This window comes from Ruditapes philippinarum, unplaced genomic scaffold (assembly GCF_026571515.1).
Source record: "Ruditapes philippinarum isolate M1 unplaced genomic scaffold, ASM2657151v2 ctg3931_1_1_1_1, whole genome shotgun sequence".
Classification (NCBI taxonomy): domain Eukaryota; kingdom Metazoa; phylum Mollusca; class Bivalvia; order Venerida; family Veneridae; genus Ruditapes; species Ruditapes philippinarum.
In genome coordinates, this window is record NW_026860597.1 from 153,773 (window position 1) to 173,836 (window position 20,064).

Consider the following 20,064-nt stretch of genomic DNA (forward strand, 5'->3'; position numbering starts at 1 on the left):
GAGCTAGAGCTAAGATATTAGCATGAAACATGTTCTAATGGATGTCTACCAAGTTTGTACAAATAAAAGCCCTGGGGTCAAAATTGCACCCGCCCAGGGGTCATTGATTTTCCTTATATGTGAATAGCAAAAACTAAAAAAATCTTCTTTGAAAAAAACCAAATAGCTAGAGTTTAGATACTAAGCATGAAACATCTTCTAGTGAGTGTCTACAAAGTTTGTTCAAATAAAAGCCCTGGGGTAAAAATTGGACCCGCCCCGGGGGTCTTTAATTTTCCTTATATGTGTATAGCAAAAACTTGAAAAATCTTCTTTGAAAAAACTCAAATAGCTAGAGTTTAGATATTAAGCGTGAAGCATCTTCTAGTTAGTGTCTACAAAGTTTGTTCAAATAAAAGCCCTGGGGTCAAAATTGGCCCCGCCCCAGAGGACATTGATTTTCCTTATATGTGTATAGCAAAAACTTAAAAATCCCCTTTGAAAAATCCTGAATAGCTAGAGTTAAGATATTAAGCATGAAACATTTTCTAGTAAGTGTCTACAAAGATTGTTCAAATAAAAGCCCTGTTGTCAAAACTGGCCCTGCCTAAGGGGTGTCATTGTTTTTAACTATATGTGTATAGCAAAAACTTAAAAAATCTTCTTTGAAAAATCCTGAATAGCTAGAGTTTAGATATTAAGCATGAAACATTTTCTAGTAAGTTTCTACAAAGATTGTTCAAATAAAAGCCCTGGGGTCAAAACTGGCCCTGCCCCAGGGGTGTCATTGTTTTTAACTATATGTGTAAAGAAAAAACTTAAAAAACTTCTTTTAAAAAAACCAACGTGCTAGGCCTTAGATGTTTAGCATGAAACATCTTCTAATGGGTGTCTACCAAGTTTGTTCAAATAAAAGCCCTGGGGTTTAAACTGGCCCCGCTCCGGGGGCCTATATACAGGTGAGCGACTTCAGGGCCATCATGGCCCTCTTGTTAAATATGGCGGAGAATTGCAAAGTGTTGTAATTGGTTATTGATTAATAAATAATAGAGAAGTGGTTAATTGAAGAAAGTGAAGAAAAGGAGGGACTGTCATAAAGACAGTAAGACGAATCTCTATCATTCTAACTACAACTACGACTACTTTACAGACTGACTACTTTATTCAGGTGTTCAAATTATACTTTATGTTAATTAAAGCAGCATGATATAAAACACTGTGATCACATTAAATGTTTACTACTCCGAGGTAATGTTAAGGCATACCTGAAATAAAACAAATATAATGTAGTACTTTGTACCCTATGACATAGATTCTGACAAAGTGGTATGTGGGGGTATTCACGCCATGACAGTGGCAGTTTTAGTTTTTTATGCCCCAGCCATAAAATGGCTGGGGCATATAGTGTTACCCTAATCCGTCATTCTGTCCTTCCGTCATTCCGTCATCATCAGTTTCCATTCATTATCTTAGTAACTTAACGGTTGCACACATTCGACTCAAATTTGACATATCGATATATCATGAGAAAATACAGGTCAAGTTTGAATTTGGTCATGTTCTGATGATTTTTGGCAGAGTTATGTCCCTTGATGAAATTTTCAGTTTCCATTCATTTTCTCTCCAACGGTATTGCACATTCAATGCAAATTTGACATAAGGATATGCACAGGTCAAGTTCAAATAAGGTCATGGTTTGATGATTTTTGGCAGAGTAATGCCCCTTTCACTTTGAAAATAATATGAAATTTTCAGTTTTCCATTCATTATCTCCCCAACAGTAGTTCACATTCTACTCAAATTTGACAAATGGATATGTCAAAGGAATGCGCAGGTCTGAAGTTTGTATTTGGTCATGGTTTGATGATTTTTTGGCAGAGTTATGCCCCTTTCACTTTGAAAATAATATGAAATTTTCAGTTTCCATTCATAATATATCTCCCCAATAGTTGTACTCAAATTTGACATATGGGTACATTAAAGGTATGTGCTGGTCAAGTTCGAATCTGGTCATGGTTCAATGATTTTTGCAGAGTTAATCCCCTTTCACTTTGAAAAAAATAAGAAATTTTCAGTTTCCATTGATTATCTCCCCAATAGTTGTACATATTCAACTCAAATTTAACATATGGATATGTCATAAGAATACACTGGTCAAGTTGGAATTTTGTCATGTTTTGATGATTTTTGGCAGAATCGTGCAAATAGTTGTACAGATTCAACTCAAATTTTATATATAGATACTTCTTAGAAATTAGCCGGTCAAGTTTGAATTTGTTCATGGTTTGATAATTATGGACAAAGTTATCTCTCTTGAACTTTTGAAAAAAAATTGAAATTGTCAGTTTCCGCACTTTACTTTTGTATGTATAAGTTTGAAATTGCATGAGCAGGTAATAGAAGTAAAGTTTGAATTTGGTTTTGGTCCGTTGATTTTTGACAGTGGTTATCCTTCTTGAACTTAGGGGGGAAAAAAGAAATTTTTAGTTTCTGCTCAAACTTTTGTAGGAATGTATGTCAGAGGTTAACATTGCATGTGCTGGTATTTTACCAGAAAATACAAGTCCCCCTTGAACTTGGAAAATATTTTAAAAAATCACAATTTCTATTCATTTTCTTAACTACAAATATGCAATATGCAATTTGCAAAAGGTTAACACTGAATAGTTTCAGGGCCTTGAACTTTGTATAAAAATGGTTTGTGTTAACATTAAGTAGTTTAAAGTACTTGAACTTAGAATGAAACAAAATATTGTAACATTTGAAATTTGGCTGCATGCAGGGGCATTTGTGGCATTTTTGACACATTTCTAGTTTCACAAATGCAATCTTATCTTTTTACAATAATCTTATCAGTCTGCCATGGTGACTGATTGGAATGCTTCATGTTACATTGCATATCTAATCTATTTTCAGCTGACTTTGGGTTCTGTGCTCAGTTATCACCTGAACAAAATAAAAGGTCAACAATGGTGGGAACGCCATACTGGATGGCCCCTGAAGTTGTTACCAGGTAATATAAAGATTTTTTCGCATTTAATTACACTTCTTATCATGCCCCCAGTCATTCTGTCTATACATGCCAAATTTTCACAGATGCTTCCCACACTTTCCACATTTTATTATCAAAATGAGTATTTTTTGATACAACATATGATATTTTTTATCCCCTCACCACAGGCAAAGGGGATATTAGAAATGGTCTCCAAACATTCATCTGTCTCAATTTTCATATGCACGTTTGAAAAACGTGTCGTATTATAGGAACGCCACAGGCGGTGGGCATCTAATTTAGTCCGGAGAATATCTCTCACACGCATGGCGGAATTTTAATGAAACTATGAAAAGCTGTGTTGTGCACATGAAGCAGATCTATAGGTCAAAGGTCAAGGTCACACTTAGAGGTACATATAATTAGTCCCCTACTGTTTTAACCGGAAGGGACTTTAGGTTTACCCTCCGTCCGTCTCCGTCTGTCAGTCCGTCCACAAAACTGGATCCCGCGATAACGCAAAAAGTACTGAAAATATTTTTATGAAACGTGATATATGGATAAATAGCAGTATGGAGATTATGCACGTCTTTTTTTTTTCTTCCTATGTTGAAAATTCTGGTTGCTATGGCAACAAATAGACTGAAAATATGGCAAATTTTACACATAAACTGCATCCAGTGATAACTCAAAAAGTACTGAAAATATTTTTATGAAACTTGAAATATGGGTAGATGACAGTCTGGAAATTATGCATATCTTTTTCTATTCTTCCTATGTTGAAAATTCTGGTTGCTATGGCAACAAATAGACTGAATTTCAAGATTTCTGATTTGATTTTTTAAGCTTTTTCACTATAAGTTCTTTATTTCTTAAGGTGTTTACTTCAAACTTTAAATATAAGTTTCTGGTCATCAACCACATCATATGTGACAAGGTTTACAACTCTAGCACACAAATTATTATTATTATTACCCTTGAACTTAGAATTTTTATGAAAAAAAATGTTGTCTTTTTTTAAATAACTTCTTTATTTCGTAATGTATCTACTTCAAACATGTTTCTTATTATCATTCAACATTTGTGAGGTCACTTTCTTATTTCTTCATGGGTTCTTCAAATTAAAAATAAATATTCATTATCAACACCTACATTATATTTCTGTTTGTTACTTACTATACATTATAGTTAATGCTATATTTGAAAATTGTTATTTTTTCTTACTTATCTTCTTTGTGACTATAAATGGTATCTTTAAACTTAAAGTAAAAGTCACATCAATGTTCATAAAACTAGCATCGTTATTTCAAGAGTTATCTCCTCTTTAAGAATTTTGCATTAAAATATGTTATATTTTGGTAACAGGGATGTTTACAAAAATAACTTAAGAGTCTCCTTCAGTCTATCTGTCTGTCTGTCTGTCTGTTCATAAAAACTGTGCCCTGAGATTACTTTTAAAGATTTTTTGCAACAAATTTACTTAAAATAGAGAAAAGTTGAAACATTAGTTATACTTATTCATCCTGAGAAAATTGGACCTTTTGATTATCTGTTGTATAAACATAATTTCCTTACTAGGCAGGGAAACTTAACACATTTCTATGATATAGTCAAAAGATTTAAGTTCATTTATGTCATTCATTCACTGGTAAAATTGAATGGCCAATGGCCCATCAGAATGTTGCTGGGGTTCTTACCGGTAGGGGACTTATGGATTGCTTGCAATACTATGATAATTGCTTGTTGAAAAAGGTTTGTCTGGAGCAAAACTTCTACATGCATTGAGGGATTTCAATATAACTTGTCACAAATGTTCACCATTGTGAGGCAGAGTGTGGCAAGCAAATTTTACTCCCTGTGGCCAAGGTCAAGGTCACACATCGGTGTCAAAGTACAGATAAAAATATGAAAATGTGTATTAGGACCATTGAGTCATCACTTATGGAAGGATTGAAACACAAATAGTCATTATCAAGACTATGGGTGTGAAACATGTAATTTAGGATAACATATGCAAGGTCAAGGTCACTAAACATGATAAAATGTAGAGATTTTTTCTAGAACATGTCACTTACACCCATGAAGGGATTCTAATGAAACTTCATATAAATGTTCACCACTATAAAAAGAAGTCATGCACATGAACCAGGTCTCTTAGTCAAAGGTCAAGGTCACACTTAGAGATCATTGAAAAACATTTGTCCAGACCAAAACTTCTACATGCATTGAGGGATTTCAATGTAACTTGAAACAAATGTTTACCAATGTGAGGCGGAGTGTCACTTTTGTGACAGGCATATTTTGTGGCAATGTTGCCCTTGTGTTCAGAGCATAACTCTAAAATTATGCAAACAATTTCTTCAAACTTCATACACTGATAATTAACTCTGGTAGAAAGTGCAGTGTGCAAGAAAAATAACTCTCTCTTGCCTACTTTTAAAGTTTTTCACCTATATAAGAATTACTTGAAAATCTTTGTCCACAGCATAACTCCAAAACTCTAAAAGTACTTGAGCAATTTTTTAATCCCCTTCTGCATAGCGGAAAGGGGATTATAGGAATGGCGTCCATCTGTCCATCCGTAACACTTTGTGTCTGCTCCATAACTTTTAAACGGCTGAAAAGTATGTAGAAGTGTTTAGTGAATGATTCTGGTGAAAGTTTGCAGACTTATATAATTTTTGAAGCTGGTGGGTTAAATAAATACATTATAGCTTTATACATGTATAATAAATTCTGTCAGAGAGCTCCCTTTGAGGCTTTCCCTTATTCACAAGTATTCAGAATCATAATTAGAGGTCACTGTCCAAGGCCAGTAATTCTAGCATCAATTTTGACATAATTATGGCCCTTTTGAACTTACATAGTTCTTGGTTAAAGTTTGAACATCAATCCTCAAAACTACTGAAGGTATTCACATGAAACTTAATACAAGTATTCAGGGTCATAATTGGAGATTACTCTCCAAGGCCCATAATTCTAGCATGGATTTTGACAGAATTATGGCACTTTTTGAACTTCTGAAATTAAAGTGGCATGCAATATCAATCTTCAAAACTACTGAAGGTATTCACTTGAAATTTTATACATTACTACCAAATAATAACTAGAGGTCACTATCCTAGGCCTATATTTCTGACATAAATTTTGGCTGAATTATGGCCCTTTTTAGCTCGACTATTCGATAAGACTTAAAATTTACGTTTAAGTTTGTGTACCACCTCACATGATTTTCAAAGTCCATTGGCATAATTTTATGGCTTTGAAACTCTGTACACTTGTTCACCATCATGTCCCCAACCTGTAGTTAGGACAAATGTTTGTACTAAGCAAATAAACTAGTTGTGTATTGTCTGTCCTTGGTAGAAAATTTATCAGTCTGTTTTTAAACTAGCTTTTTCTGTAGGTTACAAGAAAATGAACAAAGTATGATTATTTGTCTCTCACCACTGATTCAGTAGTCATTTTGGATTAGTATAGTTATGGTCACTTGCTGAGAAATTGGTATTTACTGGTAAGTTATTTGTACAAGGTTGACTGTCCATGCAAATATGATCAAACCAGACAATCAAACAATTAAATTATTTGATGGCTTTTATTTTAAGTCTATATGTGTCTCTAATATCTACTTGAATAAACATACTTGTTAATTCTATATAATGTTACATTTCATGATAATTTTTTTCAGAAAGCAGTATGGTCCAACAGTAGATATCTGGTCTTTAGGAATAATGTGCATAGAAATGATCGAGGGAGAGCCACCATATTTAAATGAAAACCCAATTAGGGTAAGATTTCATTTTCATATGCCCAAAAAAATTTGGCATATAATGTAATGCACCTGATCATCTGTCTGTCTGTTGTCGTATCTTTTGAACAGGTGAAAGGAAATTGAAATATTGACCATGTGATGATGTGCAGAGCACAGATTTGACCTTCCTCAGGTCAAGGTCACAGTCATTTTGTCTGAATTTTAAAATACTGTCCACTCTGTATTCTTTGAAGAGATAGAAAGAAATTAAACGTTTTGGCAGAAATATTACTAATAATGATAATAATCATACTTTATTTTTGTCTGGGCCATTTCTCCTAAAGTATAAAAGCTATGGACTTGAAACTTCATAAGATGATAGATCTCATTAAGAAGAAGTGCACTGCACAAGAACCTATACTCTGCACTTCTTTTTTAGCTCACCTTGCACATAGTGCAGGTGAGCTTTTAGGATGGCCAATCATTTGCGTCTGGCGTCCGTCCACATTTTATTCAAATGACATCTTCTATAATACCACTTGGCCAATATTAATGAAACTTAGCAGGAATACTCTTTGTATGAAGCTCTATCAAGATTGTTCAAAGAATGCCATTCCATGCTAAACTCTGGTTGCTATGGCAACTAAAAGAAAAACTTAAAAGTTCTTTTACTTCAAAATGGAAAGGGCTAGAGCTTAGATATTTCTCACAAGGCATTAGTTTGTTGGTTTCTACAAAGTATATTCAAATTATGGTCTAGAGTTGAAAATTGGTCTCTGTTTTGGGGGTTAAAGGTTTTTTTATTACAAGGTTATATAAACTTTCTTTGTAGGGATAATTTGAGATAGTGTATCTTGTATTTTTTGTCTCAACAGACATTGTTATGAAGATTTTCTGTTAAAGCATTAGAAAGATGAAAATGTTGTTGAATGTGAATGTTAATTCAAAACAGAGTCAATCAGAATTGCACAAATTTGAGAGCTTCAGTGAAGTTGATTTCCCCATTTAATAATGGATTCTTCCATTAATTTGGTAACACCATCAGAAAGGAGACTGTGTCATTTCCGAAATACAATGTAAAATATTTCGGTTCTTGACAATAACTTGCACATTTTATTGTGTAAGATATTTCACAAAGAAACGAAAGTGAACAAAAAAATGTTACATTTTTTTCACAAAAATTAGCTGATTAAGATAAAAATTTAATTTACAGTACGGACATTATTTTTACATCCTTTTGGTTTGCGGGAAAAGTCATATATTTCAAGATACCTTTTCAAGATGAATTTTTTCAATGAATGAAACTTTTATTGAAATTTATGAAAGATTTCGATGAGACAAAATTTTGTACATCTATTCTACAGTAAGGACAGAGGCAAAGTGATGTTTTGGGATACAAACGTTGCCTATGCAAATGAGTACCAAAATATTTTGGTATGCAATTTAGGTCACATATGTGGTTCGAGTTTACAATGGTTACAATATAAAATAAATATGTCATAATATTTCTTTCTTAGAACAAAGATACAATTCAAATCATTAAATAATGCATATCAATCAGTCCATTCAACAACTTTTCCTCAGAAAGCACCTGTATCAATCTGACCTCGAGTTGAGATTATACATAGAACTAAACCGGAAGTATGACAAAATGGCAGCAATGCACAAGAAAATTGAGAAATCTTTTAAAACAAAGAAGTGAAGATGAATACAATTATCGGTGTCCTTCATTGAAACAGGTATTTTGTTAACTATTTGTGAAGTATTAAGGCATGACATTCACATACATGCCATATTTCCAGCCACCCAGATAGGGAGATTTGGCTTTAAAAAGCAGGGGATTTGGACCAAAAGTAGGGGGATTTTTAAGCAAGCACAAACCAGTCGTTATCTACAAGCAAATCAAATCAAAATTTATTTTCAGTATAAATAAAACATTTCACAAAACATACGCTGTGATTCTTTGAGTTTCTATTGCCTGATCATTATTTTTTTATCTGCATCATTCCCTACTTCTTATCAACTTCAAAGACCCAATGCCGACAACAAACTCAAGGCGGGCCAGACAACAATCGATACGTCACGCATTCAGTATCAGACGCTGTCATTGGTTAAGCACCTGCAATACTGACACTGATTGACAGGTTTATCAAAGGAGAATTGTCATTCATTGATTTGTTTATTCCTTGACAGCTGAAGTGTGTCGGAGTAACCAACAATGCAATTATTCGTTAGACCGACCCCTGCTGTTTAATGGGGGAGATATTTTTTCAGGCATGTATAGTTGTAAAAGTTGTTTAAGTCTATCGTTAAATTATGTTTATTGGTAAAAATGATGCTTTAATTTTTTTGTTGGTTGAATTTTTAAAAATCAGGGGATTTATATCCCACGTTGGGAGATCAGAGACACTGTCGAAAATCGGGGGTTTTTTGTCCCCCGGCGGGGGATATGGCATGTATGCATTCAGTATTTATGTAAATATCACCTCCTGTGTTATGATTTGTAAAATTATACATGTACACATGTGATATATACCTCAATAAATGTAAGTGAAAATGGAACAATAATTATGGTAATTATCCATGGTGCTAGTAATACTTAATTATCTTTATCATATTGTTAACTAAGCAAGAAGCTTACGTAATTTAAAAATTACCTAACCTCACAATATTATCAATTTAAACTTGAAAATCTACTCAAAATGACTTCCCAAACAGTAATTTTTGAAACATGAAAATGATTCATGTAGAAAAATAACGCAAGAAAAACTGATTTGACTCATGAAAATTTTGACCAAACAGCCACGTGAAATTCTGGCCTCCCTGAGATCCCTGCTGGTTGTTGTTTTTTTGTGTTTTTTTTTAACATTTTACAAGATTAAATTTTACAATTAAACCGGTGTATAGAGCCACTTATGTGAACAGAAAGAAGTTTTTGTAGAAAGGGGTGTTCTAATATGATAAACCACAGATGCTTGGGGGTTAGATCTTGCCCCCAACATGATACCCGTGAGTAAACACTATCAAAAAATATTTTAATATTTAAACACTAATGGGATATCTGTTTCGACTATAATACTGGTTTTCAAAAAGAATTTACATTCTGCGAATTCACTTATATTCGTGGACATGAAATTTCGTGGTTTTATCAAAACGGGCATTTTCGTGGGTTCTTAAATTCGTGGATTTTCAATTTCTTGTAAAAAAAAAAAAATAATAACATAAATAACCTAATGCAAAGTAATCTTACACTTAATCGTCGCGCATTTTACTTACCACATGTACATATCTTTAGGTATCACACAGCGCTTGTCAATAAATTTAATCCTTGCCTCTGGGCATTTATTGCACAAAAATAAGCGGAAAAGACATGGCAAGAAGTATTTGTTGGGATAAAATTTCGTCAGATCTTAAATTCATGGATTGACCTACCCTTGAAAAACAGGAAAATTCGTGCACCACGAATAATAATGATTTTACAGTATATGAAAAAAAAAATACTGTTTACCATCAATAATCATGTATTGAGACTTGATTCCGGGCAGGCAGGTGAATTGGTTGGGCCATTTTTCGTAACAGTTTTCTCAGCAACTACTTATCAGAGCCTCATGATATTAAGTATACAGCATTAACACGTTGTCCTATACCATGGGATTCGATTTCAGGTCTGTCGCTCATCCACTTCATGTTTACTGACTTAGTTAAATTCATAATGATGGTCAATGGTAGGAATTTTTCGTAACAATTTTCTCAGCAACTACTTATCACAGGCATTCACAGCCTCTTGATATTTGGTATACAGCATTAACATGTAGTCACATACCATGGGATATGATTTCAGGTATGTGGCTCATCCACTTCCCGTTTGCTGACTTTCGGCATTAATTGTAAATGGAAGGAAATTTCCATAACAGTCTCAGCAACTACCGGTGATTTTTATACCCCCGCACAACGAAGTTGTAAGGGGGGTATACTGGAATCAACTTGTCCGTCCGTCCGTCTCCCCGTCCGTCCGTCAGTTTTTTTCTGTCCGCCCAATAACTTGAGATTCCTTTGGCCCACAGTCTTCATATTTGGCATGGAGGTTAGTCATGATTAGTAGATGACCCCTATTGATTTTGGGGTCACTGGGTCAAAGGTCAAGGTCACAGGGGCCTTGACTTTAAAAAGCTTGTCCGCCCAATAACTTGAGATTCCTTTGGCCCACAGTCTTCATATTTGGCATGGAGGTTAGTCATGATTAGTAGATGACCCCTATTGATTTTGAGGTCACTGGGTCAAAGTTCAAGGTCACAGGGGCCTTGACTTAAAAAAAGCTTGTCTGCCCAATAACTTGAGATTCCTTTGACCCACAGTCTTCATATTTGGCATGGAGGTTAGTCATGATTAGTAAATGACCCCTATTGATTTTGAGGTCACTGGGTCAAAGGTCAAGGTCACAGGGGCCTTGACTAAAAAAACTTGATTTTAAAATTTTCACATTTGAAGCATGGAGAATACATATCTTAGCAATGCACTGGCTTAGTAACCTCAGATTTGGCAGGGTGGTTGTCCTTGAGTTCTAAATGGCCACTGTTGATTCTGACAAAGTGGTATGCGGGGGTATTCATGCCATGACAGTGGCAGTTCTAGTTTTTCCAATTTTCAAAACAACCTGTGGCTTTCTGAAGGGGAAAATAGAGCACGATAAATCAGAAAAGGGGGAAACCGGAAATCAAATTCCAACAACTGAAAATGGAATTTACCCACACATTTTATGGGAAAAAAAATTTAATTCAGTTTAACATGCATGGTACATAGCAGAGGCTATCTGTAGGGACAGATTTTTGTCTTCTAGCTGATGGTGTTAAGTCATGGTTCTGGTAAGGAAGAGCACATTTTAGGGGAAAATATATGCATTTTTAGGGGAAAATATACCTATTTTGGGCCATGGGAAACAGCCTTTATTCGGCTGTAAAATACAGTCGAGACTGTCATATGTGACTTTCCAAGGGATCTTCAGAAAAAGGTCACATATGACAGGGAGTCTCTAAATACAGTCTCAAAGAAAATTAAATTTAAATACCATCTATCTGTCTTAATATACCATTGTGACTTAACATACATAACTGTGTGAAGGAATAATATCTAACCAATTGCAAATAAACATAGGTATTCTTAAAAATTTTGATGTAAGTAAAATAAGAATCCATGTAAAACAAATATATTCGCATGTATATCATATAAAATTTAATTTTATTTTTTGTATTAAGATTTAAATTGAATCTTTATGGTATATTTTTAAAATAAACTGGAATTTGATGCTGAATCATTGAAATAAATATCATACTTGTAAATGTTATACATATCCATATCCAAAGCATTTTCTGGTTTGGTATCAAGGGAGTTGTTTAATTCAGACCATTTATATAGGAAAATACGTTGGGAGTACTGAAACAAGGTCGGATAAGACAGGGAGTCGTTGAAATCAGGGGATCGCTAAGGCAGTTTCGACTGTACAGTGAAAAAAATCACTGACTACATATCACAGCCTCTTGATATTTGGTATTGTGACTGCATTAACACATGGTCCCAAGTTCAGGTCTATCGCTTATCCACTTGGTGTTTACCGACTTAGTTAAATGTTCGACATTAATGGTGGTAGGAAATTTTTGTAACATCACAGCCTCATGTTATTTGGTATGCAACCCAGCCATTTTTGTCTTTGACCCATTTTTATTAAAGTATTATCCAAATTAGTACTTCGTCTTGTTAATTATGATGTCATTGTTAAAATTGTGATTTTCACTATTAAAATACCTTCTTGTCTGGAGGTACATTAACTAAGGCTTAGAGGTTTGATATTTGGTATATGATATCATCTTTAGGTACTCTACCAAAGTTGTTCAAATTTTGCCTCTAGTGTCAAAATTAGCCCAGCCCAGGGGGTCATACGTTTTCCTTATATGTATATAGTAAAAACTTTAAAAAATTATCTTCTCGAAACTGACAAATGCTATAGGTTAGATATTTTGCATGAAACATTGTATAGTGACCTCTAGCAAGATTGTACAAACTATAGTGCTGGGGTCAATATTGGCCCCACCCGGGGGGGGGGGGTCATTGATTTTCACTATGTACACATAGTAAAAAATTAAAAAATCTTATTGTCTGAAGGAACAAGGCAAGAGCTTTGATATTTGGTATGAAATATCATCTATGGGTCCTCTACCAAAGTTGTTTAAATTATTGCCCCTAGTGTTAAAATTGCCATGCCCCAGAGGCGATAGTTTTCCTTATATGTATAAAGTAAAAACTTGAAAAATCTTTTTCTCTGAATTGACAAAGGCTAGAGGCTAAATATTTGGCATGAGACTTTGCGTAGTGAACCTCTAGCAAGATTGTTGAAATTATAGCCCTGGGGTCAAAATTGGCCCCAACCCGGGGGCCATTGATTTTCACTATGTACATATAGTAAAAAATTAAAAAATCTTATTGTCTGAAGGAACAACCCTTACCAAAATGACTTTAAGTGACTTATATGTTTCTTATATGCAACTTATACTTGACCTATAAGAGAACTATAAGTTACATATAAGTCACTTATAAATCACCTAAAAACCTGTCTAAGTCAGTTATAGGTATATGCTACATATAAGTCACTTTTGGCCATTTTGGCCAAAACAAGTGTCTTACTGTGTTGTCCTTTGATGTACAGTCATGAAATTTAGGCTGTGTGAAATATTACCTTCACCACCAAATTCCCTAGACGCAACTGCATTGATATATTCCTACTCTTATCTTTTATTTGAATAACAATAGATTTATCCACTAATCTGATAATATGAATTAGATAGGTCAGGGATCTATGCATTATGACGATCTTCAATTGTATGGAAACAAAAACAAATCTGTTCCTACACTACTACTTAGTGTTGTATTAATGCGGTGACATAGCATTTTTCACAAATGCAATCTTGTTTTTTTAGTTATTGCCCTTTGTTAATAGTCATACTCTATTTATACCCCCGCACAACAAAGTTGTAAGGGGGGTATACTGGAATCGGCTTGTCCGTCCGGCTGTCCCGCGGTTTTTTCTTGTCCACCCAATAACTTAAGATTCCTTTGACCCTTAGTCTTCATATTTGGCATGGAGGTTAGTCATGATTATTAGATGACCCCTATTGATTTTGAGGTCACTAGGTCAAGGTCACAGGGGCCTTGACTTCAAAAAGCTTGTCCGCCCAATAACGTAAGATTCCTTTGACCTACAGTCGTCATATTTGGCATGGAGGTAAGTCATGATAAGTAGATGACCCCTATTGATTTTGAGGTCACTAGGTTAAAGGTCAAGGTCACAGGGGCCTTGACTTCAAAAAGTTTGTCCGCCCAATAACTTAAGATTCCTTTGACCCACAGTCTTCATATTTGGCATGGAGGCTAGTCATGATAAGTAGATGACCCCTATTGACTTTGAGGTCACCAGGTCAAAGGTCAAGGTCACAGGGGCCTTGACTTCAAAAAGCTTGTCCCCCCAATAAATTAAGATTCCTTTGACCCACAGTCTTCATATTTGGCATGGAGGTAAGTCATGATTAGTAGATGACCCCTATCAGAGCTGCATTACTGGTACTGGTACTGGTACTGCAGTACGTACTGCAGCAATTTTGCAAGTACTGGTACTGATACTGAATTACTCTTACAAAATTTTGCTACTACTGGTACTGGTACTGCATTACTGTCTTAAAAAGTGGTACTGCTACTGCATTACCCAGTACTTTTGGTTTTGATAAAAATAAAAAATAACATCAACTTTCTGATAAAATAAAGCTGTAAATTACATTAACTATATTTTATTTTTGTGAAAAAGTAAGTTATCAAATCTAAAGATAATTTGCTGCAATATTCCTTCAAATGTTAACATAGAATTCATCATAAAAAGCACAAAAGACTTTAAGTAAAAATTAAATTAAGATAAACAGACTCAATAACTCTTTACCCTTAAATATCCTTATTAAAATCTTTTATTACTTTGTTTTTACTAGTAAAAGAGCAAAATAAACACTAATTAATTTCTTCTATTCTAAAAAATCCCATTTCAAGTGAAAAAAGTGATATTGTTAACACCATAAAAAGTTGTTATTTACTTTGGTATAAATTGAACAGAGGTGTGAAGGTGTGAAAGGCAACAAAAGACTGTTGTGTTTTAAATGAAAGATGTTTGCATTGTATTTATACAGTTGACTGGTTACTAAACAATTAGATATGACATGAATATATGTTGTAAATATTACTTGTAAAAAGTATTTTAAAACTATAAAGTTGTAAATATGTTATGTTAACTTTAAAGTAAATTATGATTTTACTTCTTTGCTGAATAATATTTGCAATTATTTGTTTGACACTGTATTTATTCAAACTTTGATGAATATATAAAAGTAATGGTACTGATACTTAATTACTTCACCAAAAAAAGTACTGGTACTGCAGTACCGAGCTAAAATCTAGTACTGGTACTGGTAATGGTACTGCATAATTTGCCAAGTACTGGTACTGGTACTTAAGTACTACACCCTTAGTACTGATGCAGCTCTGACCCCTATTGACTTTGAGGTCACCAGGTCAAAGGTCAAGGTCACAGGGGCCTTGACTTCAAAAAGCTTGTCCGCCCTATAACTTAAGATTCCTTTGACCCACAGTCTTCATATTTGGCATGGAGGTTAGTCATGATTAGTAGATGACCCCTATTGATTTTGAGGTCACCAGGTCAAAGGTCAAGGTCACAGGGACTTTGACTTCTAAAAGTTTGTTTGCCAATAACTTTAGATTCCTTTGACCCACAGTCTTCATATTTGGCATGGATGTTGATCATGATTAGTAGATGACCCCTTTTGATTTTGAGGTCACTGGATCAAAGGTCAAGGTCATAGGGACTTTGACTTCAAAAAGTTTGTCCACCCATTAACTTAAGATTCCTTTGACCCACAGTCTTCATATTTGGCATGGATGTTGATCATGACTATAAGGTGACCCCTATTGATTTTGAGGTCACTGGGACAAAGGTCAAGGTCACAGGGACCTTGACAAAAAAAAGCTTTTCTTCTTAATTGCTAAAGAATGTCCTGTCCGCAATGTATTGATTTTGACATTTTCACATTTGAAGCATGTAGAATACATAACTTAGCAATGCACTGGCTTAGTAACCTCAGATTTGGCAGGGAGGTTGTCCTTGAGCTCTAAATGGCCACTGTTGATTCTGACAAAGTGGTATGCGGGGGTATTCACGCCATGATAGTGGCAGTTCTAGTTTATCCTGGCCATTTCTCATAAACTATAAATGCTATGGACTTGAAACTTCATAGGATGTTAGATCTCATAGAGATGAAGTGCAGTGCACAAGAACCGGTACTCTGTACTTAATGATTTTTTGAGTTATTGCCCTTCGCTAATTTTCTTACTTAACCTTTTACCCCATGAGCATATTGCGTAAAAATGGCCGTTTTCATTGAAAAGCCACCTGTAACAAGTTCAAACTGCTATGAAACTATGAAAAATGCTTCAATATTGATGAAACAAATGTTGACTAGACCAAGCATAGCCTCTGTAACAGCATGCTCAATCATAAATTTCATATTACCATGGCAACAGGGGGACGTCTCAAAATTGCCAAAAAATCACTATTTTGCATTGTTTTTTCCCATCAAAACTGATTTCAAAGTGCTGCAACTTCTCAATGAATTGAGATAGAGTAAAACGCTTTTCAGCGTCTTACAAGTTACCCTTAGATCGACCTGAAGCCATTTTTATCCATGTCCAAAATTTTCTTAGCGATGAGGGGGACTTCCCCCCCCCCCCCTTCAAACACGCCAAACAGAAGGAGGCACATCCCCCTTCTGGCACCCCTGATGTAGCATTTTGATGGGGGCTGCGCCGAAAAAATGGTCACTGTTCTCAAACAATAAACAGTGTTTTGGGCCTAAATAGGGCATTTTTTCACTGTTTGAGGCCTCAAAAACAAGGGTTGGGGGGGGGGGGCAAAAGCACTATTTTGCATTGTTTTTTTTTTCCATCAAAACTGATTTCAAAGTGCTGTAACTTCACAATGAATTGAGATAGAGTAAAACGCTTTTCAGCGTCGGTTACTAGTTATCCTTAGATTACCCTGAGGCCATTTTTAACCTGTCACATGTCCAAAATTTTCTTGGCGATAAAACCCCCCAACCCCCTGATGTAACATTTTGATGGGGGCGGCGCCGAAAAACTGGTCAGTGGTTTCCCTGTTCCCTGACATTCCGTCTTTCTGTCATTCCGTCATCATCAGTTTCCGTTCATTATCTTGATAACGGTTACACACATTCAACTCAAATTTGACATATGGATATGTCATGAGAAAATACAGGTCAAGTTCGAATTTGGTCATGGCTCAATGATTTTTGGCAGAGTTATGCCCCTTTTACTTTGAAAATAATATGAAAATTTCAGTTTCCGTTCATTATCTCCCCAACAGTACAACACATTCAACTCAAACTTGACATATGAATATGTCATGAGGAAATAACACGGTACAACACATTCAACTGAAATTTGACATATGGATATGTAAATGGAATGCGCAAGCTTAGTTCGAATTTGGTCATGGTTCAGTGATTTTTGGCAGAGTAATGCCCCTTTCACTTTGAAAATAATATAAAATTTTCAGTTTTTGTTAATTATCTCCCCAACAGTGTTACATATTCAACTCAAATTTGACATATGGATATGTCAAAGGAATGCGCAGGTCAAGTTTGAATTTGGTCATGGTTCGATGATTTTTGGCAGGGTTATGTCCCTTTCACTTTGAAAATAACATGAAATTTTCAGTTTCCGTTCATTATCTCCTCTTGGGATTTCACATTCCACTCAAACATATGGATATGTCAAAGAAATGCGCAGGTCAAGTGTGAATTTTGTCATGGTTCGATGATTTTTGGCAGAGTTATGCCCCTTTAACTTTGAAAAAAGGAAATTTTCAGTTCCCATTCATTATCTCCCCAACATATGCAACTCAAATTAAAGATATGGATGTGTCATAAGAAATATGAAATATGAAACATCTTCTAGTGAGTGTCTATCAAGTTTGTTCAAATAAAATCACTTGGGTCAAAATTAGCCCCACCCTTGGGGGTCATTGATTTTCCTTATATGTATATAGTAAAAATTCTTTTTTAAAAACCAAAAGAGTTAGAGCTTAGATATTAAGCATGAAACATCTTCTGGTGAGTGTCTACCAAGTTTGTTCAAATAAAAGCCCTGGGATCAAAATTGACCCCACCCCGGGGTACTGATTTTCCTTTATTCTATGTCTATAGTAAAAAATTTAAAAATCTTCTTTTAAATAACCCATAGAGCTAGAGCTTAGATATCAAACATGAAACATCTTCTAGTGAATGTCTACCAAATTTGTTAAAATAAAAGCCCCAGGGTTAAATTGGCCCTGCCCGGGTTCTGATTTTCCTTATATGTCTATAGTAAAAACTTAACAAATCTTCTTTTAAAAACCCGAGGGCTAGAGCTTAGATGTTTATCATGAAACATCTTCTAATGGGTACCTACCAAGTCGGTTAAAAAAAAGCCCCTGGGTAAAAATTAGCCCGCCCCAAGGGCCTATATACAGGTGAGCGATTTCAGGGCCATCATGGCCCTCTTGTTAATTTTGTGTGTTTGTTTTGGTTGTAAATAATGATTAACATTGTGCTTATTTGATGTATATATTAATATTAGATAAAAGTACCTTAACAATAACTTGCTAGTATTAAAGTAAGTGCTGCTTTGTTTGTTTCCATATCTTGGGAAGTGGGTATGGTTTATTACCGAAAAATAACATCAAAACCAGTCACTTTCTTGACACATGTACTATTTCAGGCATTGTATTTGATTGCAACCAATGGTAAGCCAGAGATTAAGGAGAAACATACATTGTCTCCTGTCTTCCAAGATTTCCTGGATAAATGTCTTGAAGTGGATGTTGAAAAAAGAGCAGCTGCTTCAGAGTTACTGAAGGTATGATTGAACTTGACTCAAGAACCATAGCTATATTTTGCATAATTTTTAGCCTGCCTGAGCTCAAAGTGCTCAGAAGACCGCCTCCGTGGTCGAGGGGTTAAAGTTGATGACTTCTAATCCAGTTACGTCTCTGGCGTGGGTTCGATCCCCAGGAGGTGCTTTGGTAGTTTAGCACGGAGGAAGGTAGTCTAGTACTGGTGTAACTCTCCAGGAACGATGTCGTCTATATGACTGAAATACTGTTGGGAAAAGGCGTAAAATGAAACAAACAAACCTAAAGTGCTAAGAGGTGAGCTTTTTGTGATGACAGTATGTCTGTTTTTGTTGTTTTCCACAATTGCAATAGACAACATCTCCCTAAAGTGGCACTCTTGTATCGTTATATAAATGATTACAGTCTTATGTATAAGTAGGTCTCAGAAGCTAAAATTAGACTTTAAAAATGAAGTATTTAAAAACCGTTTTTCAGAAAGTACAATGCCCAGAACTAAGTTATTTGGCATCACCTTGTGGTCTCCTACAAAATTTTTAGAAACAATGCTCATGAGGTTAAGTTGAGCCTCATCTGGGAGTTCAGATATTTAGCATGTAGCATTTCTTAATGGCTGTATACAAAAGTTATAAAAGTTATGTCATTTGCTTTAGAAAAGGTCAGCCATTTGGGTCACTAAAATCTTAACCTAACTTGTGTAGTAAAAATGTTAAAAAACATTTCTTCTCAGAAACTTCAATGCCCGAGCTTAGATATTTTGAATAAAGCATCACCTTTTTTACCACTGCTAAACTTAATTCCCCTTTTGGTTTAACTGGTGGAGACTATAGATTTACCCTTTGTAAGTCCATCCATCTGTCCGATCAAAGATTCTGGATTCAGTCATAACTAAAATAATACGAAAGCTGTCTTGAAAATGCTTGATATGTTTATAGAGGGCTATATATCAACTTTTTAAAAGAAAGAATACTTCTATTGATACAGCCTTGTTGTTGTACAAGATTATCTCCTAAACCACTGCATGCATTTTACCAAACTTCAAAGGAATGATCCTGACATGGTCTTCTATTAAATTTTTCATTTCCAATATGATTCCTTAGTAGGTCACGGGAGCTAAATAAAAAAGCTTATATATGTAAGAAAAACTTGTTCGGTTAAATATGAAATCTTAAAAAATATTCCTTCTCAGAAACTACATGCCCATAGCTTAGGTATTTTGACATGTAGCATCATCATGTGGCCCTTTACAAATGTTATTAAATTATGCCCCTGGGGGTCAAAAAGAAGCCCCCCCCCCCCCAAGAGTTACTTAGTTTACATAGGCTTATT

At 34.9% G+C, this 20,064-nt stretch overlaps 1 protein-coding gene across 7 annotated transcripts in view; it reads left to right on the top strand.

The window, feature by feature from the left end:
• The window catches only part of LOC132712736 (serine/threonine-protein kinase PAK 2-like), a 168,740-nt gene that overhangs the window by 118,059 nt on the left and 30,617 nt on the right, over window positions 1-20,064 (top strand). For all 7 annotated transcript variants that reach the window (XM_060695155.1, XM_060695158.1, XM_060695161.1 and 4 more), the window contains 3 exons: window positions 2,896-2,992; window positions 6,660-6,759; window positions 18,603-18,740. In XM_060695155.1, coding sequence (XP_060551138.1) covers window positions 2,896-2,992; window positions 6,660-6,759; window positions 18,603-18,740 — 335 coding nt within the window. The remainder of the gene's footprint in view (window positions 1-2,895; window positions 2,993-6,659; window positions 6,760-18,602; window positions 18,741-20,064) is intronic.